At 35.5% G+C, this 19,994-nt stretch overlaps 1 protein-coding gene across 3 annotated transcripts in view; it reads left to right on the top strand.

Moving 5' to 3' along the window:
- Skiv2l2 (superkiller viralicidic activity 2-like 2 (S. cerevisiae)) overlaps positions 1–19,994 on the top strand; it is a 91,727-nt gene that overhangs the window by 50,720 nt on the left and 21,013 nt on the right. For all 3 annotated transcript variants that reach the window (XM_005392700.2, XM_005392699.2, XM_005392698.2), the window contains exons 19-23: positions 6,148–6,276; positions 13,210–13,320; positions 15,209–15,397; positions 15,854–16,017; positions 18,332–18,437. In XM_005392700.2, coding sequence (XP_005392757.1) covers positions 6,148–6,276; positions 13,210–13,320; positions 15,209–15,397; positions 15,854–16,017; positions 18,332–18,437 — 699 coding nt within the window. The remainder of the gene's footprint in view (positions 1–6,147; positions 6,277–13,209; positions 13,321–15,208; positions 15,398–15,853; positions 16,018–18,331; positions 18,438–19,994) is intronic.

Here is a 19,994-nt window from a genome sequence, read left to right as displayed (position 1 = left end):
CCTTTGGCTGTCTATGGCATAATATATCTTTTCCAGTCTTCTTTATATCAGTAAATTTAAAGTGTCTCCTGTATTAGTGTCTCTTATATTTAGTTTACTTTGTATTTTTATCAGATCAGTAAGTATCTCTCATTTCTGGGTTGCTTAATCCATTCATGTTTAATTTTATTGATAAATTGGGGTTATTTCGGCTATTTTTCCTATATCTTATGCCTTATTTTTCTACTTTATTGCTTTTTTTTTGCTGCAAATGAGTATTTTGTAATGTAGCATTTTAATAATGCTACAGTATGCTTTTTGTTATTTTCTCAGTGGTTTCTAGTATATTTCTGTGTGTGTGTGTGTGTGTGTGTGTGTGTGTGTGTGTGTGTGTGTGTATCTCAAATTATTAAGATCAGCCGTAGCTGGGCGTTGTGGTGCACGCCTATAATCCCAGCATTCAGGAGGCTGAGGTAGGAGGATTCTTGAGATGAGCTTGAGCTACAAAGTGAGCTCAAGGCCAGCCTAAAGTGCATAGTGAGACCCTGTCTCAAAAAGACAAAAGAAAATGATCAGGCATGGATTTCTACTGACTTAATTCCAGTGATATAGAAGAATATGATCCTCATTTACATCTCTTCCATTACACGCTTTCTCTCCAGCCTCTTCACCTCCTAATGGCAGTTGAACCCAGGGGTCTTAACAAGGACTCTATCATTTTTTCTCTCTAATCCAACAATATGTTGTTAGAATTATTACCTTAATATAATTTTGCAGCTTTTAAAAAAATGGTTGCTGGAGATCAAGCCCAGTCTTTTACATGCGATACCCATGTCTCCCACTGAGCTACACTCGTAGCAGTTTTACAACTTTTTAAGGATGCTTGTGAAAAAGCAATTATATATTTATAGTATCTGTTATACTAACCTTTTATTATTTCTGGTTCTTCTCTCTCTTTTGTTTGTTTTGTTTTATTTCTGTGGACTTGAATCATCTCAAGTTATTGTCTTAACCCAGTACAGCTTTGTTCCCACCCACCTACTTTTGCTGCCAGATATACATTTTAATATGGTAGTAATTAATAATGCAATATACGTAGTTTTATAAACTGTTTCTTAAACCATTTAAGAGTAATTACCTTTATCAGTGTTCTTTGTGTGTATTCATATAAATGTCTGAAGAACTTTTAGTATTTCTTGGGAGACAGGTATGTTATCAACAAATTCTCTTAATTTATCCTTATCTAGGAATGTATTTTGGCTTCATTTTTGAAAGATAGCTGCTGGATATGGAATTCTCAGTGGACAGTTTTGTTTTCTGATTTTTTTCTTTGTGCTAGCGGAGTGCTTTCTAGACTTCATTATTTGTGCTGAGAAGTTTCTGCTGTTAATTTTGTTGGTATGTTCTTGGAAACGATGAGTCCTTTTCTCTTGAAGCTTTCCAGATTTTTCCTTGTGTCTTGGCTTTCTTTATTTTTTACTCTGATACAGTTATCTATATATAAGTATCTATGCTATTCTTTGCACTTATCCTACTTGGAGTTGGTTGAGTTTCTAGATATGTAGCCTTTTTTCCGAGTAAGTTCGAAGTGTTTTCAGGCAATACTTCTGTGAAGTTTTTTCTACTTCTTTTTTTCCAGTCCTTCTGGGACTCTTTGTGTATACTGTTGAGCTCTTGGGTGCCCTGCATTTCTCTGAGGCTCATTATTTTCCTCATTATTCTTCACTGTTTTTTGAGGGAGAGTTACCTTTTTGATCGAATAATCTGTTTGTTTTCAAGTTTGTTAATGGTTTCTTCTGCCAGTTTAGATCTGTTATTAGGCTCCTTTAATGTTTTTTTGTCATTTTAATTATCATAATTTTAAGATTCTAAATTTCCTTAAATCTTTTTAATAACCTTTCTCTTTGTTAATATTTACTATATGACACTATATTGTTACTGTACCTTTTTTTTTTCCTGTTCATTTCTTTGAAAATACTTATATTGTCTTCTTTTGCTCACTTGTAAAGGCAGCTTCTGCCCCCTTCTGCTATGTGGGTCATGGATCATGCTTTTTGTTTCTGTACATGTCTCACTTCTTTATTAGAAAATGGATACTTTAGATAATATGATAATTCTTGATATTCCTCTCCCTTACAGGCTGCTGCTGTTATTTGCTCATTTGTTTAGTGACTTGCTAGATCAGTGATGTTGAACCTATAGCGTACAGGTTATTTGTTTTTCTAAGACAAAAGATATTAATGCATGAATTGTTTTTAACCAAACTAAAACCTCAGTATTCAGATTTAATTGTAGTAGGGACACATTGTGATAAATAAGTGGGTTTGGGATTGTAGTTTGGGCACTCATCTCTAAAAGGTTCACCGTCACTGGGCTAGATTATTCTGAGTGAAGTCTCTCTGCCCCACCTGTCTCACTCACATGAGAGTGAAGCTTTTCATGTTGCTCTTGAGGTGGGGATGAAGGTCTTGGCCGTGGAAATGCCACAGTCACTCTGGGATGGCAGGAATCTTTGGGTATGTCTTTCTTTGACCCAGCTGTTAAGCTCCAATAGCAGGAAGGCTCCTCCAACTGTCTCTAAAACAAGGTTCGGTCCTACAGACTAGCTGGCCTTACAACTTAGTATGTCTCCAGTGGATCTGCAGCTCTACAGATGATACTTCCTCATGGCCTCCACCATTTCTGAGTGTTTCCTTATGCTTGAACTCTCCAGGCACTGGCACAGATGAAATCATTGGCTTTGGGAATGTACTATATTTGTGTGTAAACTTGCTTTTCCTCCCAGGCGGTCTCTAAGCCATAGTTTTACCACTGGTAGTGAACACACTCTTTTCCCTGAGTGGCATTCTGTTTAAGGCACTGAGAGGTGAGTGGGAAAGAGGAAGCAGTAGTCGCAAAGTCTTCTCAACTTGCTTCTCCCAACCTGGAACCAATACCTTAAGAAGCCAAAGCTTTGAAGGGTTGTTGGGGCACATTTTCTCAGTAGCCCCACATCCGAGATAGAACCTCCGGCCAGCTGTCAGGGCCTGTGTAGGAGAAGGCCCTTACCATTCAGCCTTATGTGCCCAGAACGTCCTTGGCCTCAGCAGCAGTGAAGTGGGAAGCAGAATGAGGACTGCCAGTGTCATGCCACCCCTACAGAAATAGCCCTCCAAGGGAAAGCAGCTGGGAGAGGGATCCCACCTGTGGTTTTTTGATTCATCAGCCTAGCTTTTGTCTGAATTAACTTGTAGGAGTGCAGAGGAAGTATGAAGAGGAGGATCTTGGTTAAAATAGCACAGACAGTTGCCGTTCGTGTTGAATTTTAGTAGATTTTCTTCATTGGGTGTTTCTTCATTTGATAGAAGTATATGGCACAATCCCATGGGACTATTTCTAGAAACTTTTTTTGTTTTTTGGTGTTTTTAGGGGGTTTTTTGAGACAGGGTCTCACTATGTAATGCAGGCTGGCTTTTAGGCCTTGAACTCGCTCATGTAACCCAGGCTGGCCTTGAACTGATGGTGATCCTCCTGCCTCAGGCTCCCAAGTACTGGGATTATAGGCGTGTGCCACCATGCCTGGCTCCAAAGACTTAAATGGTTGGCTTTTTGTAATTTTCTCCAGTTTTACTGAGAAGCAGATTTGTGAGAATTTCTCACATTGCTGTTAGTATAATAAACCTAAAGATTTATGCTTTTTAGAACAGAAAAATTATAGCAAATATAATTATATTTATACGCACACATACAGTAGACAGAGTTTTTTAAAACTTATTTACATGTCTTTATCCTTAATTCATGTATAAAAATAGTACTAGTTGACGAGACATCTTTTAGACAAAGGTGGAATGAGGACCAGAGTAAAACATTGTTCTTTTTCTTTCTTTCGTTTGTTTAAATTGGTAGTGAAACTAATTTTTCCACTTAGCTACTTGCATTTGTCCACTAAAATGTGCAGTACATTTTTTATTAATTTTGGAATCTAGGTCAGGATACCAATCCAAAGATTTTTGTGGCTAGTGGAGTTTGCCAGATACGGAGAAAGAGTACACATGATGAAGAAAATAATTTGAATTAGATCATTTTTTTTTTTTACATTCTACAAATTCATTATCAAAAACATGTGTTAACTTGGTAATTTCAGTTTATAGCAAGAAATCAGCCACATTTTAAAAGGAATAAAGTTAGGAAAAAGAAGGTTTGGTTCTAGGCTTAAGAAAAACTTAGGATATACAAACAAAAATTAATACTTTATAACTATTTTTGATTATGATAGAAAATCTTTCGTTTCATCTTTATAGGGTGAGAAAACTGCTATAACCTTGGGAAATTACTTTCATAGCTACCTTTCACTTACTGTTACAATTACGAATTCTTTTAACTGTGTTTCTATAATAATACCTGAGGATAATTCTGTAATGTTTTAAGTGGTGTAGATAGCTCTATGAAGACAGATAACCATGTATGATGTTTTATACTCACTTCTATGGTTTTATAGGTGAAAAATACTAAATATACTAAAAATTACAGAATCAGAACTAAATCCAACAGTAACTAATGGAGTAAGATTGCTCTTAAGTCTTTAATAGGTTACTTCCAGAAAGTGTATGTCCTTTAACTCTTTGAAAGGAATTCATTTTTCCAATTAGAGAATGTACTTTACTCAGGATTTTTCTCTCTCTGGAAAGATAATATGACAGTTTAAAATTTATTTCATAGCCAGGAGAGGTGGCACATGCCTATAATCGCAGCACTTGGGAGGTTGAGACAGGAGTATCGCCGTGTGTTCAAGGATAATCTGGGCTACATAGTGAGTTCAGGCCAGTCTCATAGCAAGACCCTGTCTCCAAACAACCAAAAAAAGTTTTTTTATTTCATAATGACTAGGCTGTATATGTACAGTCTTCAGATACTAGTCATCCCGATCAAAAATACTACCCATCTTTTTTTTTTTTTTTTTAACATTTATTTATTATTATTTTTTTAAATGTATGTGGTGCTGGGGATCGAACTCAGAACCTTGTGCATGCAAGGCAAGAGCTCTACCACTGAGCCACATCCCCAGCCCCCAATACTACCCATCTTCATGTCCAAACCAAACTGAAACTTTTAAAAATTACTTGATGTTGAAAAAGTTTATGTTGAATAAAAGCTAATTTTGCTTTTAGATTGGAAAATGGAGCTTATGCTTTTGTTAAGGAAATTTGAACTGACATAAAATAATCTACTTGTGGTTAGTACAGTATATTGCTTTGGTATAGAAACGCTTTAGTTTGCACACAGTTTGGTTCACAAACAGAAGCGTTTGACAAAATTTTGTTTTTGTTTGCAAATTTGGCATCAGGTTTCAAACATAACTGTAGCCATCTTTCTTACACAAGCACAAATGTGGCCGTCCTTTCCAAAATCATAGAACAAATGAAGTTCATGAACCAAGGTGCCACTGTGTTTAGAAACACATTTTACTTTTGTTAAAAATGTGTAGTTTTTTGCAGAAATATAGATATGGGTTGTTGTTTAGTGACAAATTAATGTCCTGGGTGGCAGCCTACTAACCAGATCCTTGTTTTCCCTCTTTTCTCTATCCATTTTGTACAAAAGAGGGCATTCAAATGTTTTATTAAAAAGTAGCAAGAAATTCTGTACTGAAACAAAAGTTTGTTATTGTTTGAAGTAAGGTCTTCTCTAACATAAATTACCATAGTACGGAAGGGTTTGATTAGTCCTGAGATCTTGAGAATCATGTTATTAAAGAAATAAAAATCTTAATAAAATGGTATAAAGTCACAAAATACCAGTATACTAAGCTATAAAATAGTCTGTTTTGCATATTATTTCATTAGGCTGATTTGGAGATATATTCATTTTCTAACATTGACAGTTTCTTCTAGTTTCTTTTTCTAATACCGGATAATAGGATAAACTATACATTAGAAATTTAAAAGTGGCATTTTAGGTTACAGTGAATAGTGGTCATACTATTAAATTATATTTCATTAATGTTGAGTTGTTGCTATGTATTCTTATGTTGAAGTACAGAGAAATCAACCTTTATTTTATTATAAAAGCATCTATTGTACAATATGTGCTAGGCTAAATGCTATGAAAATAGGTCCTATACACATGGAACATAAAATCTGTGGGCCAGTGTTAAAAAATTAATGAACTTCCTTTGTCTTGTTATTTCAGCCTAATTCTGGTGAACTGGATCCTTTGTATGTTGTAGAAGTGCTTTTACGCTGTAGCAAAGAGAGCTTGAAAAACTCAGCTACAGAGGCTGCAAAGCCAGCTAAGCCTGATGAAAAAGGAGAGATGCAGGTATGTACTTCTCATTTTTTAGATTTTCAGGTATTTTGTCATTTCTCATTACTAGAGGTTTATTGGATGATTGTACTGAGCATATTGTCATAATTTTTAAATGAGATGTTTTAAGGCATTTTGACATATCAGCATCATTTGAAGTATCAAAATTTGGGATTTTAGTTTTATCTTTTATCAAATTATAACCAAGTAAATAATGCAAAGTAAAAGATAATTTAAAATTTAAATATCACATGAAGTTAGATTTTACCATTTAACATGAAGATTTTACATTGTTATTTGTGACTGGGATATTATAGTTTTAATCCATCCATGCTATTTATCTCTTACTCTCATGGAAGTACATAATGATTAAAGCACTGTTTTGGTAATGCAATATTCTTACCAACTTTTTCTTAATTATTTTATTTATATATTTTGTTTGTTTTTGAGACAGTCTCGCTGTATAGTTCAGGCTGACCTAGACTCACTATGTAGCCCAGGCTTTCCTCGAATTTGCAGCAGTCCTCCTGCCTCAGCCTCCCAAGTGCTTAGATTACAGGCTTGTGCCACCACCACCAGCTATATGTGCTTTTAATTAAGTGTAAAACATTTGGCTTGTCACATGAAATACTCATATTTCTTGAATGTTTTCTATTTTTATATTAGTATAAATGAAAGGATTTTTGGTAAAATTTTCTTGCACACTTTCTAAGTATTTGACTTGATCTGTTTAATCATAGTAGAATTTTATTTTTAAAACATTACTTTATGTGGTGTATTGACAGAGTCTTAAATTATATTTGTCATAATAAGCTTGGTTTCTAGAAAATAAACATTTACTACTGTAAATCCATTAACTGCTTCTTTGGATCAGTAAATCATGAGAGTTGGAGTTGACAGTATTTGAAAAGACAATTTATATTGTACCTTTTTTTTTTTTTTTCGGTCTTTTTGAGGGATGGTTTCACTGTGAAGTTCAGGCTGGCCTCGAACCCACAGCAGATCCTCCTGCCTCAGCCTCCTGAGTGCAGAGTACAGGCATGGGCCACCATGCCCGGCTTACATTATACATTTTAAATGATGATTTAAAAGTTATTTGTAATTCTGGATACTATCTAGCTTTTCATCTTTGTTTTTCAGTCTTTAGAATTCCACCACTGAAACTTTTATGATTTTTTTTTTCCCTAACATTTATTTTACCTATTAACCACTTAACTGTAGAAGAGCTAAAATCTTCCATGATTTGGCACATACTCATTGTTCCCAAAGGAACCTTAGAAGTTACTGGAACTGGGTGTAGCAAACATGTGGCACTAATGCGAGTAGCCTCCTCTTCCCATGGCAGATATTGATAATAAGTCATGACATTCTCACACAGAAAGGGTAGGCTTTGCCGAGAATGTGATCCAGGCAGCCATGGTGAAGTCATTGGAGTTAGCATTTGAGGTGAGACATATTTGCTATATTTCTTTATTCTAGATCCAAGTTTTATTAAGCCTACCTGCTGTGCTTCTTTTACTTTATGATACTAGAAGCTTTGCAGTATTTAATAATCACAATTTAGTTCATTTCAATAAACAACCTTTCCAGGAAGTATTCACTGACCCCTGGCAAAATGAGTGTCATTTCTCTGCTCCGATAGCATTTTTACAAATTTTAGTGTATACAGTTAAAGAAATGAACTAGGGGTGTGCGAAAAACGTGTTAGCATGGTTAAATGAATTTCATATATAATTTATGACTGGGGGATTGAAGCTTAATGGGAAGTTATTTTGTGTTTCTTCAAAGACCTAGGTGAATATAAGAGATGTATTTTCCAGCTCCCTGAGTCAGGGAATTAATTAGTGGAGCCTTTAGAAATGAAGTACCATAACTTTTTCAGATAAGAATTATATTCTCAGCAAAGGAAGCAACATGTGCTGAGCATGAAACTATAAAAGAACTCAGAGTTGTTCTGTTTTTTTTTTGTCTGACAGAATAAAACAGAGGAGCACTATGTCTCCCAAAACAAATTGTGTATTATTTCGTTTGGTTTTTATAGATGATACCTTGAATAGGAATCCTAGACATAGAGAAATAGTTCCATAACAATTTATAAGCAAGCTTGAGCTCTCAACTGCAGTGATTGAGTAGCACCATTCAGGGTCGGTTAGACTTTATTATATAAGAGGTGAAAGTGGGGCATCCATAATCGTTTTCCCCCTTTCTTCGAGTGTATGTGATGCCAAATGTGGCTTCATCTCATCATTTGTCCAAGACTACTTAATAAAATGAGTTTGCCTTTTATCTGTGACATAAACACAACTTAAACTTACTTTTTCCAGAAAATGTTTAGTGAGAGAGGAGAGAGGGCAAGAGCACATGCATGCGCAAGCCAGCTCTGGAGTGCATTGATTAGCAGAAGTGAACAGTTGTAGTGTACTCCAAATATCACTTGTAGTTCTGTCACTGTTACTCTGCCAGCTTCAGATATATCTGACCACTGCTTTCTTACAGCCACCTGTTACACTTAAATGAGACACAAACAGGAAAGTTCTAGTTGCAGGGTCTAGATGAGTGGTTTCTGTCATTCATCTAGGTAAGAAACTCACCAGAACCACTCAGCAATGATAAAATTGTTCAAAAGAACATGAACTATACCAGATCTTAGCTGTATACTTAGGCTATGTGGCAACTGTTTGAGTATTGAGAAACACCAGTAGTTACGGTGGAATGAGATGTAGCAATCTGGGCACTTTTGAAGTATGCAGAAGGGCATACAGTAGTATACTTTTAAAATTTTATTTCTTTGAAGAAAGTCTTGTTGTGTTGCCTATACTAGGACCCCAGACTTGTAGGCTTGGGCTCAAGTGACCCTTCTACCTGTTCCCTGGGCAGCTGGGACTAGAGGGACACATCACCGCGCCCAGCTCTTTAATACAAGTTGAAATCAGAATTTTAAATAAACTTTAATGATGTTTTAAATAGCCGATTTGGGGATGAGGATGTAGCTCGGTGATAAAGCACTTGCCCAGCATACATGTGCTCTGGTTTCAACCCCCTGCACCAACCAGGAAGAATTTCAAAAATGGATTTAACCTCTGTCAGTTAACTCTTAATGTGTCTGTCTCCTCAGGGACATCTGTTAACTGCTGAGTTTCTCATGGTATGGGTCACACTTTTTTAATGTGTCTCATGGTTTTTTGAGATAGTTGAAACCTGGATATTTGAAATGATAGGATGTAGCAACTCAGGAAATCAGATTTCCCCCCACTTCCTGAGTTTATTTTTGTTCCTATTTGTTGTAGCTGTTTATTTAGTGAACTTTCTGAACTATTTCTGTTAAATCTTATATATTCACAGAGGTCTCTGCTTGGTTAGTTGAGTGGCTAGTAATTGCACAAAGACTTCTTTAGATGCCTGCCACCATTAAATTCCCAGTCTTTGATTAGGGACTTACCATTTAGCAAGGCAGTTAGCATTACCTTACCTCCCTAGGCACAGTCTGTATTCAGACATGGGTGAGGCCCTAAGGTCTTGCAGGGGTTTTTGGCATACACACAGCCCTTTATGTGCATATTGCCATCTCGATTGGCATGAACAAATGAGAGCTTTTCATATTCCTGAATAAATGCTCCTTCCTTTGGTTAATTTCCAGAATTCTGAAGAAGTTGGTTTGATGATTTTGTCAGTATTGTTAGTGTTTTTATCAAGAAGAGGATTGTTGGAGATCATTCTCCAGCATTTTGATTGGCATTTTCCTGAAAAAGTTTAGAAAAAACAGTATGTATAATTACACTATTCAGTACTAATACGTAGATTTTTACATTAGCTGCTTTTTGATTAGGTCAAGAGATTCATAGATTTTTTTTTTTTAATTCTAAAACTTAATCAGTAATGCATTGGTTTTGTCTTCTTTATAAAAGTCAGTTTATGAAAAAAATTATTTGAAGCTTTAAAAGCCAGTTTGTATTTAAGCTAATAGTCATGGTTTGAAGAAACTATATTCCTTAAAATTCATTTAGAATATACTGACTTAAAATTTATACTGAGTTACATTTTCTATCTAACGTTTGCTTGTTTAGGGGGAAAATTGGTGGCAAACTTTGAAAAGCCTATAAGGTCTAAGGACAGAAATACTTCCTGTTAGTTTTAGCAAGATTCCAATAATTTCCACATGGTTATTCAGATTTATGTAGATCAGTGGTTTATATCACGATAAACCTTAATTCTAGTTACTATCTAAGGTAGTTAGGCTTAGAAAGTTGAATAAACTGCCATATGCAAATATTACTATATGTTTTAAAATCTCCATGAGTTGAACTCACTGTGTAGCCCAGGCTAGCCTTAAACACACAGCAGATCTCCTGCCTCAGCCCTCAAGTACTGCAGTTACAGACATGCTACCTGGTATATTATTGATAATTTTTCATGTCCTCTGTCTTTTCTTTCCAGGTAGACAGTACATCTAAGACTTGAATAATCACGGACTGATGTTTCAGAACCCACTTATATTAGCTTTCCCATCTCTGGGACAAAATAGCTGACACCCCCCATTTAAATGAGGAAAAGATTTTTGGGGATTCATAGTTGCAGAGGTTTCAGTCTGTGGTTGGCTGGCCCTGAGGCAAAAACTTCATGGCAGAAGGGTATAGCAGAGGAAAGCTGCTCAAATCGTGCCATCCAGGACACAAAGCACAGAGAAAAATGCCAGAGAGGAAAGGCCTAGGGACCAGATGCAGCCCCCGAGCTCCTGCTGCCATGACCCACTCCCTCCAGCGAGACCTCACTTCCTAATAGCCCGTTCAGCTATGAGTTCCTCAGTGGGTGAACCCATTGCTGAGTTTGGTGCCCTCACAGTCCAGTCATCTGTCCAGGAGAATCTTAATCTTGTCAAATCTACAGTGAAGACTAACCAGCACATCATGACAGCTCACAGAAGGTCCTCTTTAAAAATGAATTAGATAGTTTTGGAATTCAGTTGATAGTAAAGAATCATAACCATATGCAAATAAAACAGTACTGAGAGAAAGTGATGCAATGTAGTAACAAACAGCAACATTAGAAAGTCAACATTGGGCACTACCACACATATAGTTGACTTGGGAAAAAGTCATCCATGGATGGTGAAATTTTAATGAGGGGTAGGATATTTACGAAGTCTATAATGAATCTAATTATAAAGGGGGAGATAGTAACGGTAGTAAAAACCCTAGCAGATACCACTTTGATCAAGGGATTAAAGTTAATATTATCCATAATGTTGACCAGAGGACTGAAAAAAATAGAACTCATTAAATTGCTCTGGTGGTATTTGAATTTGCAATCTTCCTGCCTCAGCCTCCTAAAGTTCTGGGATTATAAGTGTGTGATATAATGCCCAGTTTAAAAGATACATGATCTTAAAAAAGAAATGTATCTATTGGTAAAATGAAGTGACATGTTACTGCAACTTAATAATTAAAGAAGGAAGAGAAGGAAAAAAGAAGGCAAGAAGCATGCATGCATGTCCCAGAAGATAATTAGGGAAAAAGAAAAGGCACAAAAACTACTAATTTGGCAAACTATTAAAAGTTTGAAAAATGTAGTTGAGAAAATGGAATGAGTAGTTCATAGTTCATTCAGTTGCTTTCAAATAGAAAATTGATCATGGTGCTGTGCTAGGGGGGAAAAAACATAATTTTTTAAAGGCTGAAAAATATGTTGTCAGATTTTAAAGTTGGAACTATAACTGGATTTCTGGCTTTAAAATTAAAAGAAAGACCTAGAAACATTACATCTGTATTGCTACCTATTATAGTAATTGTCCTCTTTAAACAGTGAACTCTATCTACTTTTTTAGTCTCTTTTCACTTATTAACGTGGAACAGATACTGTCTACCTTTTTTCATTAACGTGAGTATGTGACCTCTGCTGGACTTCTATTTTGGTTACTTTTTTCTTCTTGCTGAGACAAAATACCTGATACCCAGAATTAAAGAAGGAAAGGTTTATTTAGCTCACAGTTTCTGGAGGTCTCAGTCTATAATAAGCTGGCTTCAAGTCAGGGTGGCACATGGCAGAGGGCAACAGTTCATGGTGGCAGAAAACAGCCAAAGCAACAAGAGCAAAAGGGAGGAGTAGAGGAAAGAGCAAGCCTCTTTCCCTCCCTTACATTGTATGCAAACTACTCGCCCCAGGGTGGGGTAGCACTCATACCTATAGTTCCAGTACTGGACCATGAATCAGTCATAAACTCTAGAAGCTGCTCCATGACTGCATGAAGCTTTGGAGGGACATCCAGACACAAACCATAACAACATCTGTTACACTAAATAATTTTTTTAAATGAACATGTTAAGTGTTTTATATAGACTCTTATTTTATACTCAGTAGTTCAGTGAAGTAGATGTCATTTTATCCCTATTTTTATGAAATGAGAAGCTAAAACTTAGGAAGGTTAGGTAACTTATCCAAGGCCACACAACTGGCTGACGATTGAATTTAAACCCAGGTAACCTTGTCTCTAAAACCTTTCTTCAACCATTTTATCATTTCTTCAATAAAACACTTACAGTGAGCAGTGAGAATTGTTTTTTCATTGGGGATGAGTGTAAAAGTAGCTGTGGAAGACCACTATGCTGAGGGGCCCTAGGTTCAGTTCCTAGTATGGTAGAAATTTAGGGTGATAGTCTTTCCAAAAAGTTCCAAGTAATGAGAACAGAAAAATTAATAAACTATGGATTATGTATTGAAAAGATTCTGTGTTTTCATGTACATTTATTGGCCTGTGAAAGATTTGAAATAGTTTTTCCTCTTTAAATACAATCTGTACTAAGATAAAAGCTCCAGAGGTGGGTAGCTGTGCCACAATGATTATTAGTTAACAATGTGACATACAAGCTGCCTTTGGTGGATTCAGGTTAGGAAATGGTGGAATTTGAAAATGTGTAATTTTAATTGTACTGTTTTACCCCTTTTTGTTCATAGGTTGTCCCAGTTTTGGTGCATCTCTTATCTGCTATCAGTAGTGTTAGACTTTACATTCCTAAAGACCTTCGGCCTGTGGACAATAGACAGAGCGTTTTAAAATCAATACAGGTATGCATGTTTTATAAGTTAAATATAAATTTTATATAGAGTTTTTGAAAAGGCAATTAAAATGCCTCAAAATATATTGCCTTCAGGAAAAGTACAAACACTACTAATATGTGGCATTTATTTCCATAGAAGTAGTTATAACCGGCCTACATGTAAGTTTTTCCTCTGAATCTATCAGCAAGGTACATTACTAAAGGAGAACTCACTAGAAACAAACCAAAAAAAATGCTTCATCATTAATCTTAACTGTTATATGCTAACAATGATTTGCTTTATTCATTAGTGAAAATAGTTATATTTTACTATACTAGTGAAATAATGTAAACAATAATGTGCTAGGTCTTTTAGCCATTTTTGAGTATGATTAATGGATGAAATAGTTTTATTTTCAGTAGGAATAATTTCTTGCTCAGAAATTTAATTCTCCACTAGAAAAAAGTAACAAAATTATTTGGTCAATAAACATTTAAATAGTATTAAAGGAACTTTTTTTAGTTTGATCAACAAACATTCATTTGTCTTAAACATTACTGTTAAATCCCCAGATTTCAACAAAGATATTTCAACTTTAACATTAATTTTAGCAATAATTTCACTAATTCTCAGTTTGGTCTCATTGTCTAAATAAAGTTAGACTGTTGTTTTTCTTGATCATTCATAGACATGTATATATGAGGAAACCAGAGGAAGGAAAATAAGAGAAATGAGCCTGTTAAAAGGCTTCTTCCTTCATTTAATAACTACATATTTCTTTCTTGCTACTTAATTATATATGCTTAAACTTTAAATCTAAAATTTTAGTGTTTTCTTCGTCCTTAAACTTCATGCCTATGGTTCTGTTTACTTGATTTATAGATTGTGATTTTGTACTGACACCTCCTTAAATGGGTTAAATATCTGGAAATATTATGCTTACCTAACAGTCATGTTCTTGAAACAGCTTGCATCATTGGTTTATTTACTACAGCAGTGTTTGTGCTATTGAACCACTAACATTTGTGCTTTTTACTATTATATGTGTTTTATTTCCTTTTGTTTTTGAAACAGTCTTATTATGTTGCCCACGCCAGTCTGAAAGAAAAGATGCCTGGGCTGAAGTGATCTTCATGCCTCAGCCTTCCAAGAGGCTGGGACTATAAGGGCATTACACCCTTCCCCTCAATTTTGGAATCAAACCCAGGGCCTGGCACATGCTAGGCAGTTGCTCATTGGCCAGATTCTTTCTGACCTTTGAGGCCTACTCAGGACCCTAAAATTCTCCCAGTAGGTTACCAGCCTATAGTGAGCTATCCCTTCTCTGAACTCAAGCTTGTCATATTTAATAGTGTAACAAAGAAGCTAGCAAAAGGGATCAGGACCCTTTAAATGTTTGTATTTTACAACTCAGTAGGACCTTTACTAGGAATAAACTCTAAAGAAATAACTCACAAATAACTTCTACAAATGAAACAGTAAATGTGAGATTATTTATGATGGTAAGAAGTTATGACCACCTGTGTACACTAACAGATTTATCAGTAAGTTTTGCTACATCCAAAATTCTTGTTTGTTTGTTTGTTTGTTTTTTTCTCTGGTACAGGGAACCGAACTCACGACCTTGCGCTTGCCAGGCAGGCGCTTTGCCGCTGAGCTAAATCCCCAGCCCCTACATCCAAAATTCTTAAACTGTGCAATACTGGTTTTATTAGTGAGTTGTAATATATGCCTATATTAGAAAACGATAACATAGCTATGCATTTTTGAAAATATCTTCCAGTTTAACTGGAAAAAATGTCACATCCTTTTTATGTCCATGTACATAGAAAAATATATAAAAAGAAATACTGATTAAAGTTAGTCTTAATTTTGTCTAGAAGAGAAAATTTGAATTTTACATATTTTATTTCAGGAAGTTCAGAAACGCTTTCCTGATGGTGTTCCCCTGTTAGATCCAATTGATGATATGGGCATTCAAGATCAAGGGCTGAAAAAAGTCATTCAGAAAGTAGAGGCTTTTGAGCACCGAATGTATTCCCATCCACTTCATAATGATCCAAACTTGGAAACTGTGTACACACTTTGTGAAAAAAAAGCACAGGTATGGCAGACATTTTGTTTTTATAGTGCAGTTTTACATACATTTCACTAAATATGCATCTCCTTTGTCTAGTTTACAGTTACCCAGCTCACTTCTGTCCTAGCCCTTCCTCCTTACAGTTTCACACTTAAGCTATGCTGTGTTCCTACTTTAGGCTTTTTACAGTTTTCAGTGTCCTCTTTCTCTGCTTCTTTTTCAAGTGGACATTTTATGTTTTCCCTGTACTTAGTGTTTTAGCTAATATTTAGTAACCTTTCAGGGGCGTCATTGCTCTCATGGGAGTGCATTTAAGAAGCTCACACACTACATCCACCCTTCCCCACTATGTTAAAGCTTTAACAGAAAAGTATATTATAAGGTGGCCTTACAAGTTATTTTTTTTGCTCTTTCTTGGGTGAAGCTCCTTTTATAGTGTTTACTTTATTATTGAACTTCCTTCACTTTTATGTATCTTAGATTGCAATAGATATTAAGTCTGCAAAGCGAGAATTGAAGAAAGCAAGAACTGTTTTACAGATGGATGAGCTTAAATGTCGCAAACGTGTTTTAAGAAGGTTGGGATTTGCTACTTCTTCTGATGTCATAGAGATGAAGGGACGAGTAGCTTGTGAGATAAGCAGGTAAAATCTGGTTGTTCTTCTAAATAAAAGATGTTAATCTTTTGGGAAAAAAGCTGTTTTATAATACTTTCTGCATTAAATACAGTTTTGGATCATGAAATTGAGAAATTAGAAAAATCTTAGATCTCGGTAATCAATGTAAAATCTCTGGCCTTATGACGTATTTCCTTTGAAACCCAATTTTATATGCTTTCTTTATATTTATGAACATTTTATGCTTTGAAACTTAGTCCAGTAACCATTCTCTTTTTATATATGTAACAGATTGTACTGGTTTTGAGCTAACCACAAGGTATTACAACAGAGCTTAACCCAGGTTAATGTTGGATATAATAGACAGTTGGCTTTCCATTTTTCCCAGGTTCTGCATCCACATATTCAAATAACTGTGGATAGAACTATTTGGAAAAAATAATTGCACATATACAGGTCTTTTTCTGCTGGTCTTATTTTCTAAACAATACAGTGTAACAATTGTTTACATGGCATTTACACTGCATTAGGTTTTGTAAGCAATGTAGAAATGACTTAAAAGTATATGAGTGGATTTGGTGTAGGTAATATGCAAGTAACACATCATTCCATATGAAGGACTTGTACGTCCTTGAGTTTTGGTATCCTCAGGAGTATGCTAGGACCACTCCCTTGTAAATTCGTAGGTACAGGTATATTTTTGGTCTGGGTAATTTTTACAAATGACTTCAAAACTACATGATATAAAACGGCAGTTCTTTATTCTTTTATGGTTTTGCCCTGTCAGAAATTCAGGAAGTGCTTGGTTTGATGGTCCTGGCTCAGCATCCCTTACGCTTACCATCTAGACAAACTGTTAAGTGAGCAGTAGGAGTCTGGAGCAGCTGGGAATGTTAGTATAGGTGGATCCCTCTCTCTTCCCCCTTCTTTCTCATCTCCTCTCCCTTGTCCTGTTCTTTTTCTTTGTGGTCTAGTTTGGATGTCTTCACAGTCTGGCAACCTCAGAGTGTTAGCACTTCCTACGTGGAGACTTAAGGCTTACACATGAGTGCTAGCAGTCTAAGGTGGAGCTTGCATTCTTTCTCCTGACCTTGCTTTACCTGTTGTAACCTAGCTTAGACATCATAAAGCATCACTTCTCCCATGTTCTCTTAATTACAGAGAAGTCACAAACCCTCCCAGGTTCAAGTGAAGGACAGTTAGACTCTACTTCTTGATGGTAGCATCGGTACTTTTCTCTATATCTGCAGTGTTCTGTGTAGTAGCCATTAGCTGCATGTGGTTAATTAGCACATGAAATGTAGTTAGACTAGGGAACTAAATTTTAAATTTTATCATTTTAATTGAAATTGTTGCATGTGCAAACAGCAGTCTTTGTATACCAGTGCTGGAATAGGAGATACTATTGTGGACATTTTCAGAAAATACGGTTTACAGCGCCATCCTAAAAATCCATCAGCTGGTGGGTGTGGTGGCACATACCTGTAATCCTAGCACTTGGGAAGCTGAGGTAGGAGAATCGCTGTGAGTTTGAGGGCAGCCTGGGCTACATAAGCAAGTTCAAGGCACTACATAGGGAGACCCTGTCTCAAAAAAACAGACAAAATCCACCAGTTATTTTCCACCATGAGGGATCCTTCCTTCCATAGAAGACGGCTTGCCTCTATTTTCCTTAACTTGAAAGTTATAAGATGGTGGTCATAGGCAAGTATCTGAACATTTACTTTGTTTTGTTCATACAGAGATGGCCATAAAAGCTGTTTTTGAAACAGTTGTGGTTTTTTAATGTCATCATGCTGCCCCTACTAGACAGGGCCAGAGAATTATAGGTTTTGTAAATGGTTTTGCACAGTCTTGGTGGGGAGTTATTCATAATCTTCATCTGTCTCAGGTGTTAAAAATTCAGATGTCCATAGGGGCCAAAAGGAGACTAAACTAGGACAGTTTTTGGCCTCAAAAACAGGCAGTGACTTATCCAGCACCATTTAATTGTTAGTACAGGTTAATGCAATACCCCATTTTCCAGTTGAGAGTTCCTTGGGCCCTGTAAATACATGTTGATGACTTTTTTCATGGCATATTGAAAGTTAAGAATTATTTGAATGAATATGTACATTTTCAGTATTGGGGATCTTATATGAGATGCCCAGATTACATATACTGTTATTACATACTGGCAATACAAAGGTCTGCTGTTTCCTTTAATAAATCTTTGTCATTTTTCATTGATTACTTCTTATGGTAACAGCATACATTTTTTTAAAACTACATGCTGAACATATGTATATGTACATATGTTTCTTTATATTCTGACATTTAAATTTTATTTTTTTTCTGATAGTGCTGATGAGCTCCTTCTAACTGAGATGATGTTTAATGGCCTTTTCAATGACCTTTCTGCAGAGCAAGCAACAGCATTGTTAAGTTGCTTTGTGTTTCAAGAGAATGTAAGTGAATAGTTTTAGCATATCTTACTTACTAATTCATATATCATATAGTTGGTTAAATAATATAATGGGTATATCTTAATTATAAGCCTATTGCTTTATGCTTATACACTGTGGATAGTAGTAACAAATCCAAGAATTTTAACACAAATATAGTAGAAAATTGAATAATTAGATGTATACTTTTATTTTTAAAAGAGAATAAATTAATATTTTTGTGGACAGTCATCATTAACAGATTCCAGGTTTTCCGGTTGTTCTTTGAGCAAATGTATTATTTGAAAGACTGGCCTGGCCAGACAGTCCTAGAGTGAAAAGGATATCTGAAAATTAAATTAGGAAAAGCCAATAAAAATGAAGAGGGATAATGAGATTGAATGGAATATACACTTTTATTAGGGATAACTATGGAACAACTATTAGAGCCTAAGTGGTAGGTGTCATGGACAAGATGCAAGGCCCTGAGGGTAAGATTTTTATGCGTGTACCAATAATTTCCCCGCTAGAGGGGAGAGCATTGGTGAAGTTACGCTTGTTCTCCTCATATTGGGACCAGTGTCTTGTACCTGTAGTGGCCAGAGAAAGGAAAGTGATCAGTTACTGTTGTCCATGAATGAACACAATATCAAAGACATTTAGCAGTCTTTATTTTTAACTGTAAAGTTAGATATTGAGCTCATTCTTGCCATTTTGCCTTTAAATCACTCATCAGTAAGCTTTGGTTTAAACAGAAATACTACAAAACCTGGTTAATGATTTATTACACAATATACTTCTAATCAAAAACAAATCCTGTGTAGCTTTTGATGCTTAAAGTATAGATGTGTGGCACCTTACACATAGTGGATTTAATATTTGTCTCTAAGTCCTATCCCGTACGTTATATACATACATATACACTATTCACTATTCTCGTAATTTTATCTTTATGTAGCCACCCTACCTTTGTCAAAATTTTTTCACAAATACTGTCATTCTCACAAGCCTATATCTAGCTTTATTTTGTGTATCTAGCTTTATTTCTCTTTAACAATGTAAGAACCCAGAACACAGAATTCAAGTAGCTTTTCCAAGTTTATTTAGCTACTTAGTGATGGACGTAAAACAATATTAAATTTTTTACTTTGTGTAAGCGAGAAATTGATGAACTTCATTAGTGGGAAAGCAATATTAAGAACACCAAAATTCAGATTAAAATGTCAGCTATTCTGTACTTAGCTAAAGAACCAGAAATATCTGGGAAAAATACAAATTGGGACATTATTTTTAATGTTGTTTATTCATCTCAACTTTTTGGTTTCTACAGAACGCTTTTCCCACACCTAAAACTATTTCAAAATTATTATGATAAATTACTTACACGTTCATGTAACTACACAGCCGTGTATAATGTTTACTGTCCATCAGTTCCATTTATAGTCATAAACAATACATAGCTCGTTGGCATGCTTTGCAGACTTAGCAGTGTCATTTTTATCCTTTGGAATATAATAATAGAAAATGAAAAACGTAAGAGGAATGATTTTGCTTATATAAACTTAAGAGTTGATTAGGTAC

This window comes from Chinchilla lanigera, unplaced genomic scaffold (genome assembly GCF_000276665.1).
Source record: "Chinchilla lanigera isolate Chin_1 unplaced genomic scaffold, ChiLan1.0 scaffold00045, whole genome shotgun sequence".
NCBI classification, from domain to species: Eukaryota; Metazoa; Chordata; class Mammalia; order Rodentia; family Chinchillidae; genus Chinchilla; species Chinchilla lanigera.
This window is presented reverse-complemented; position numbering and strand designations above follow the sequence as displayed.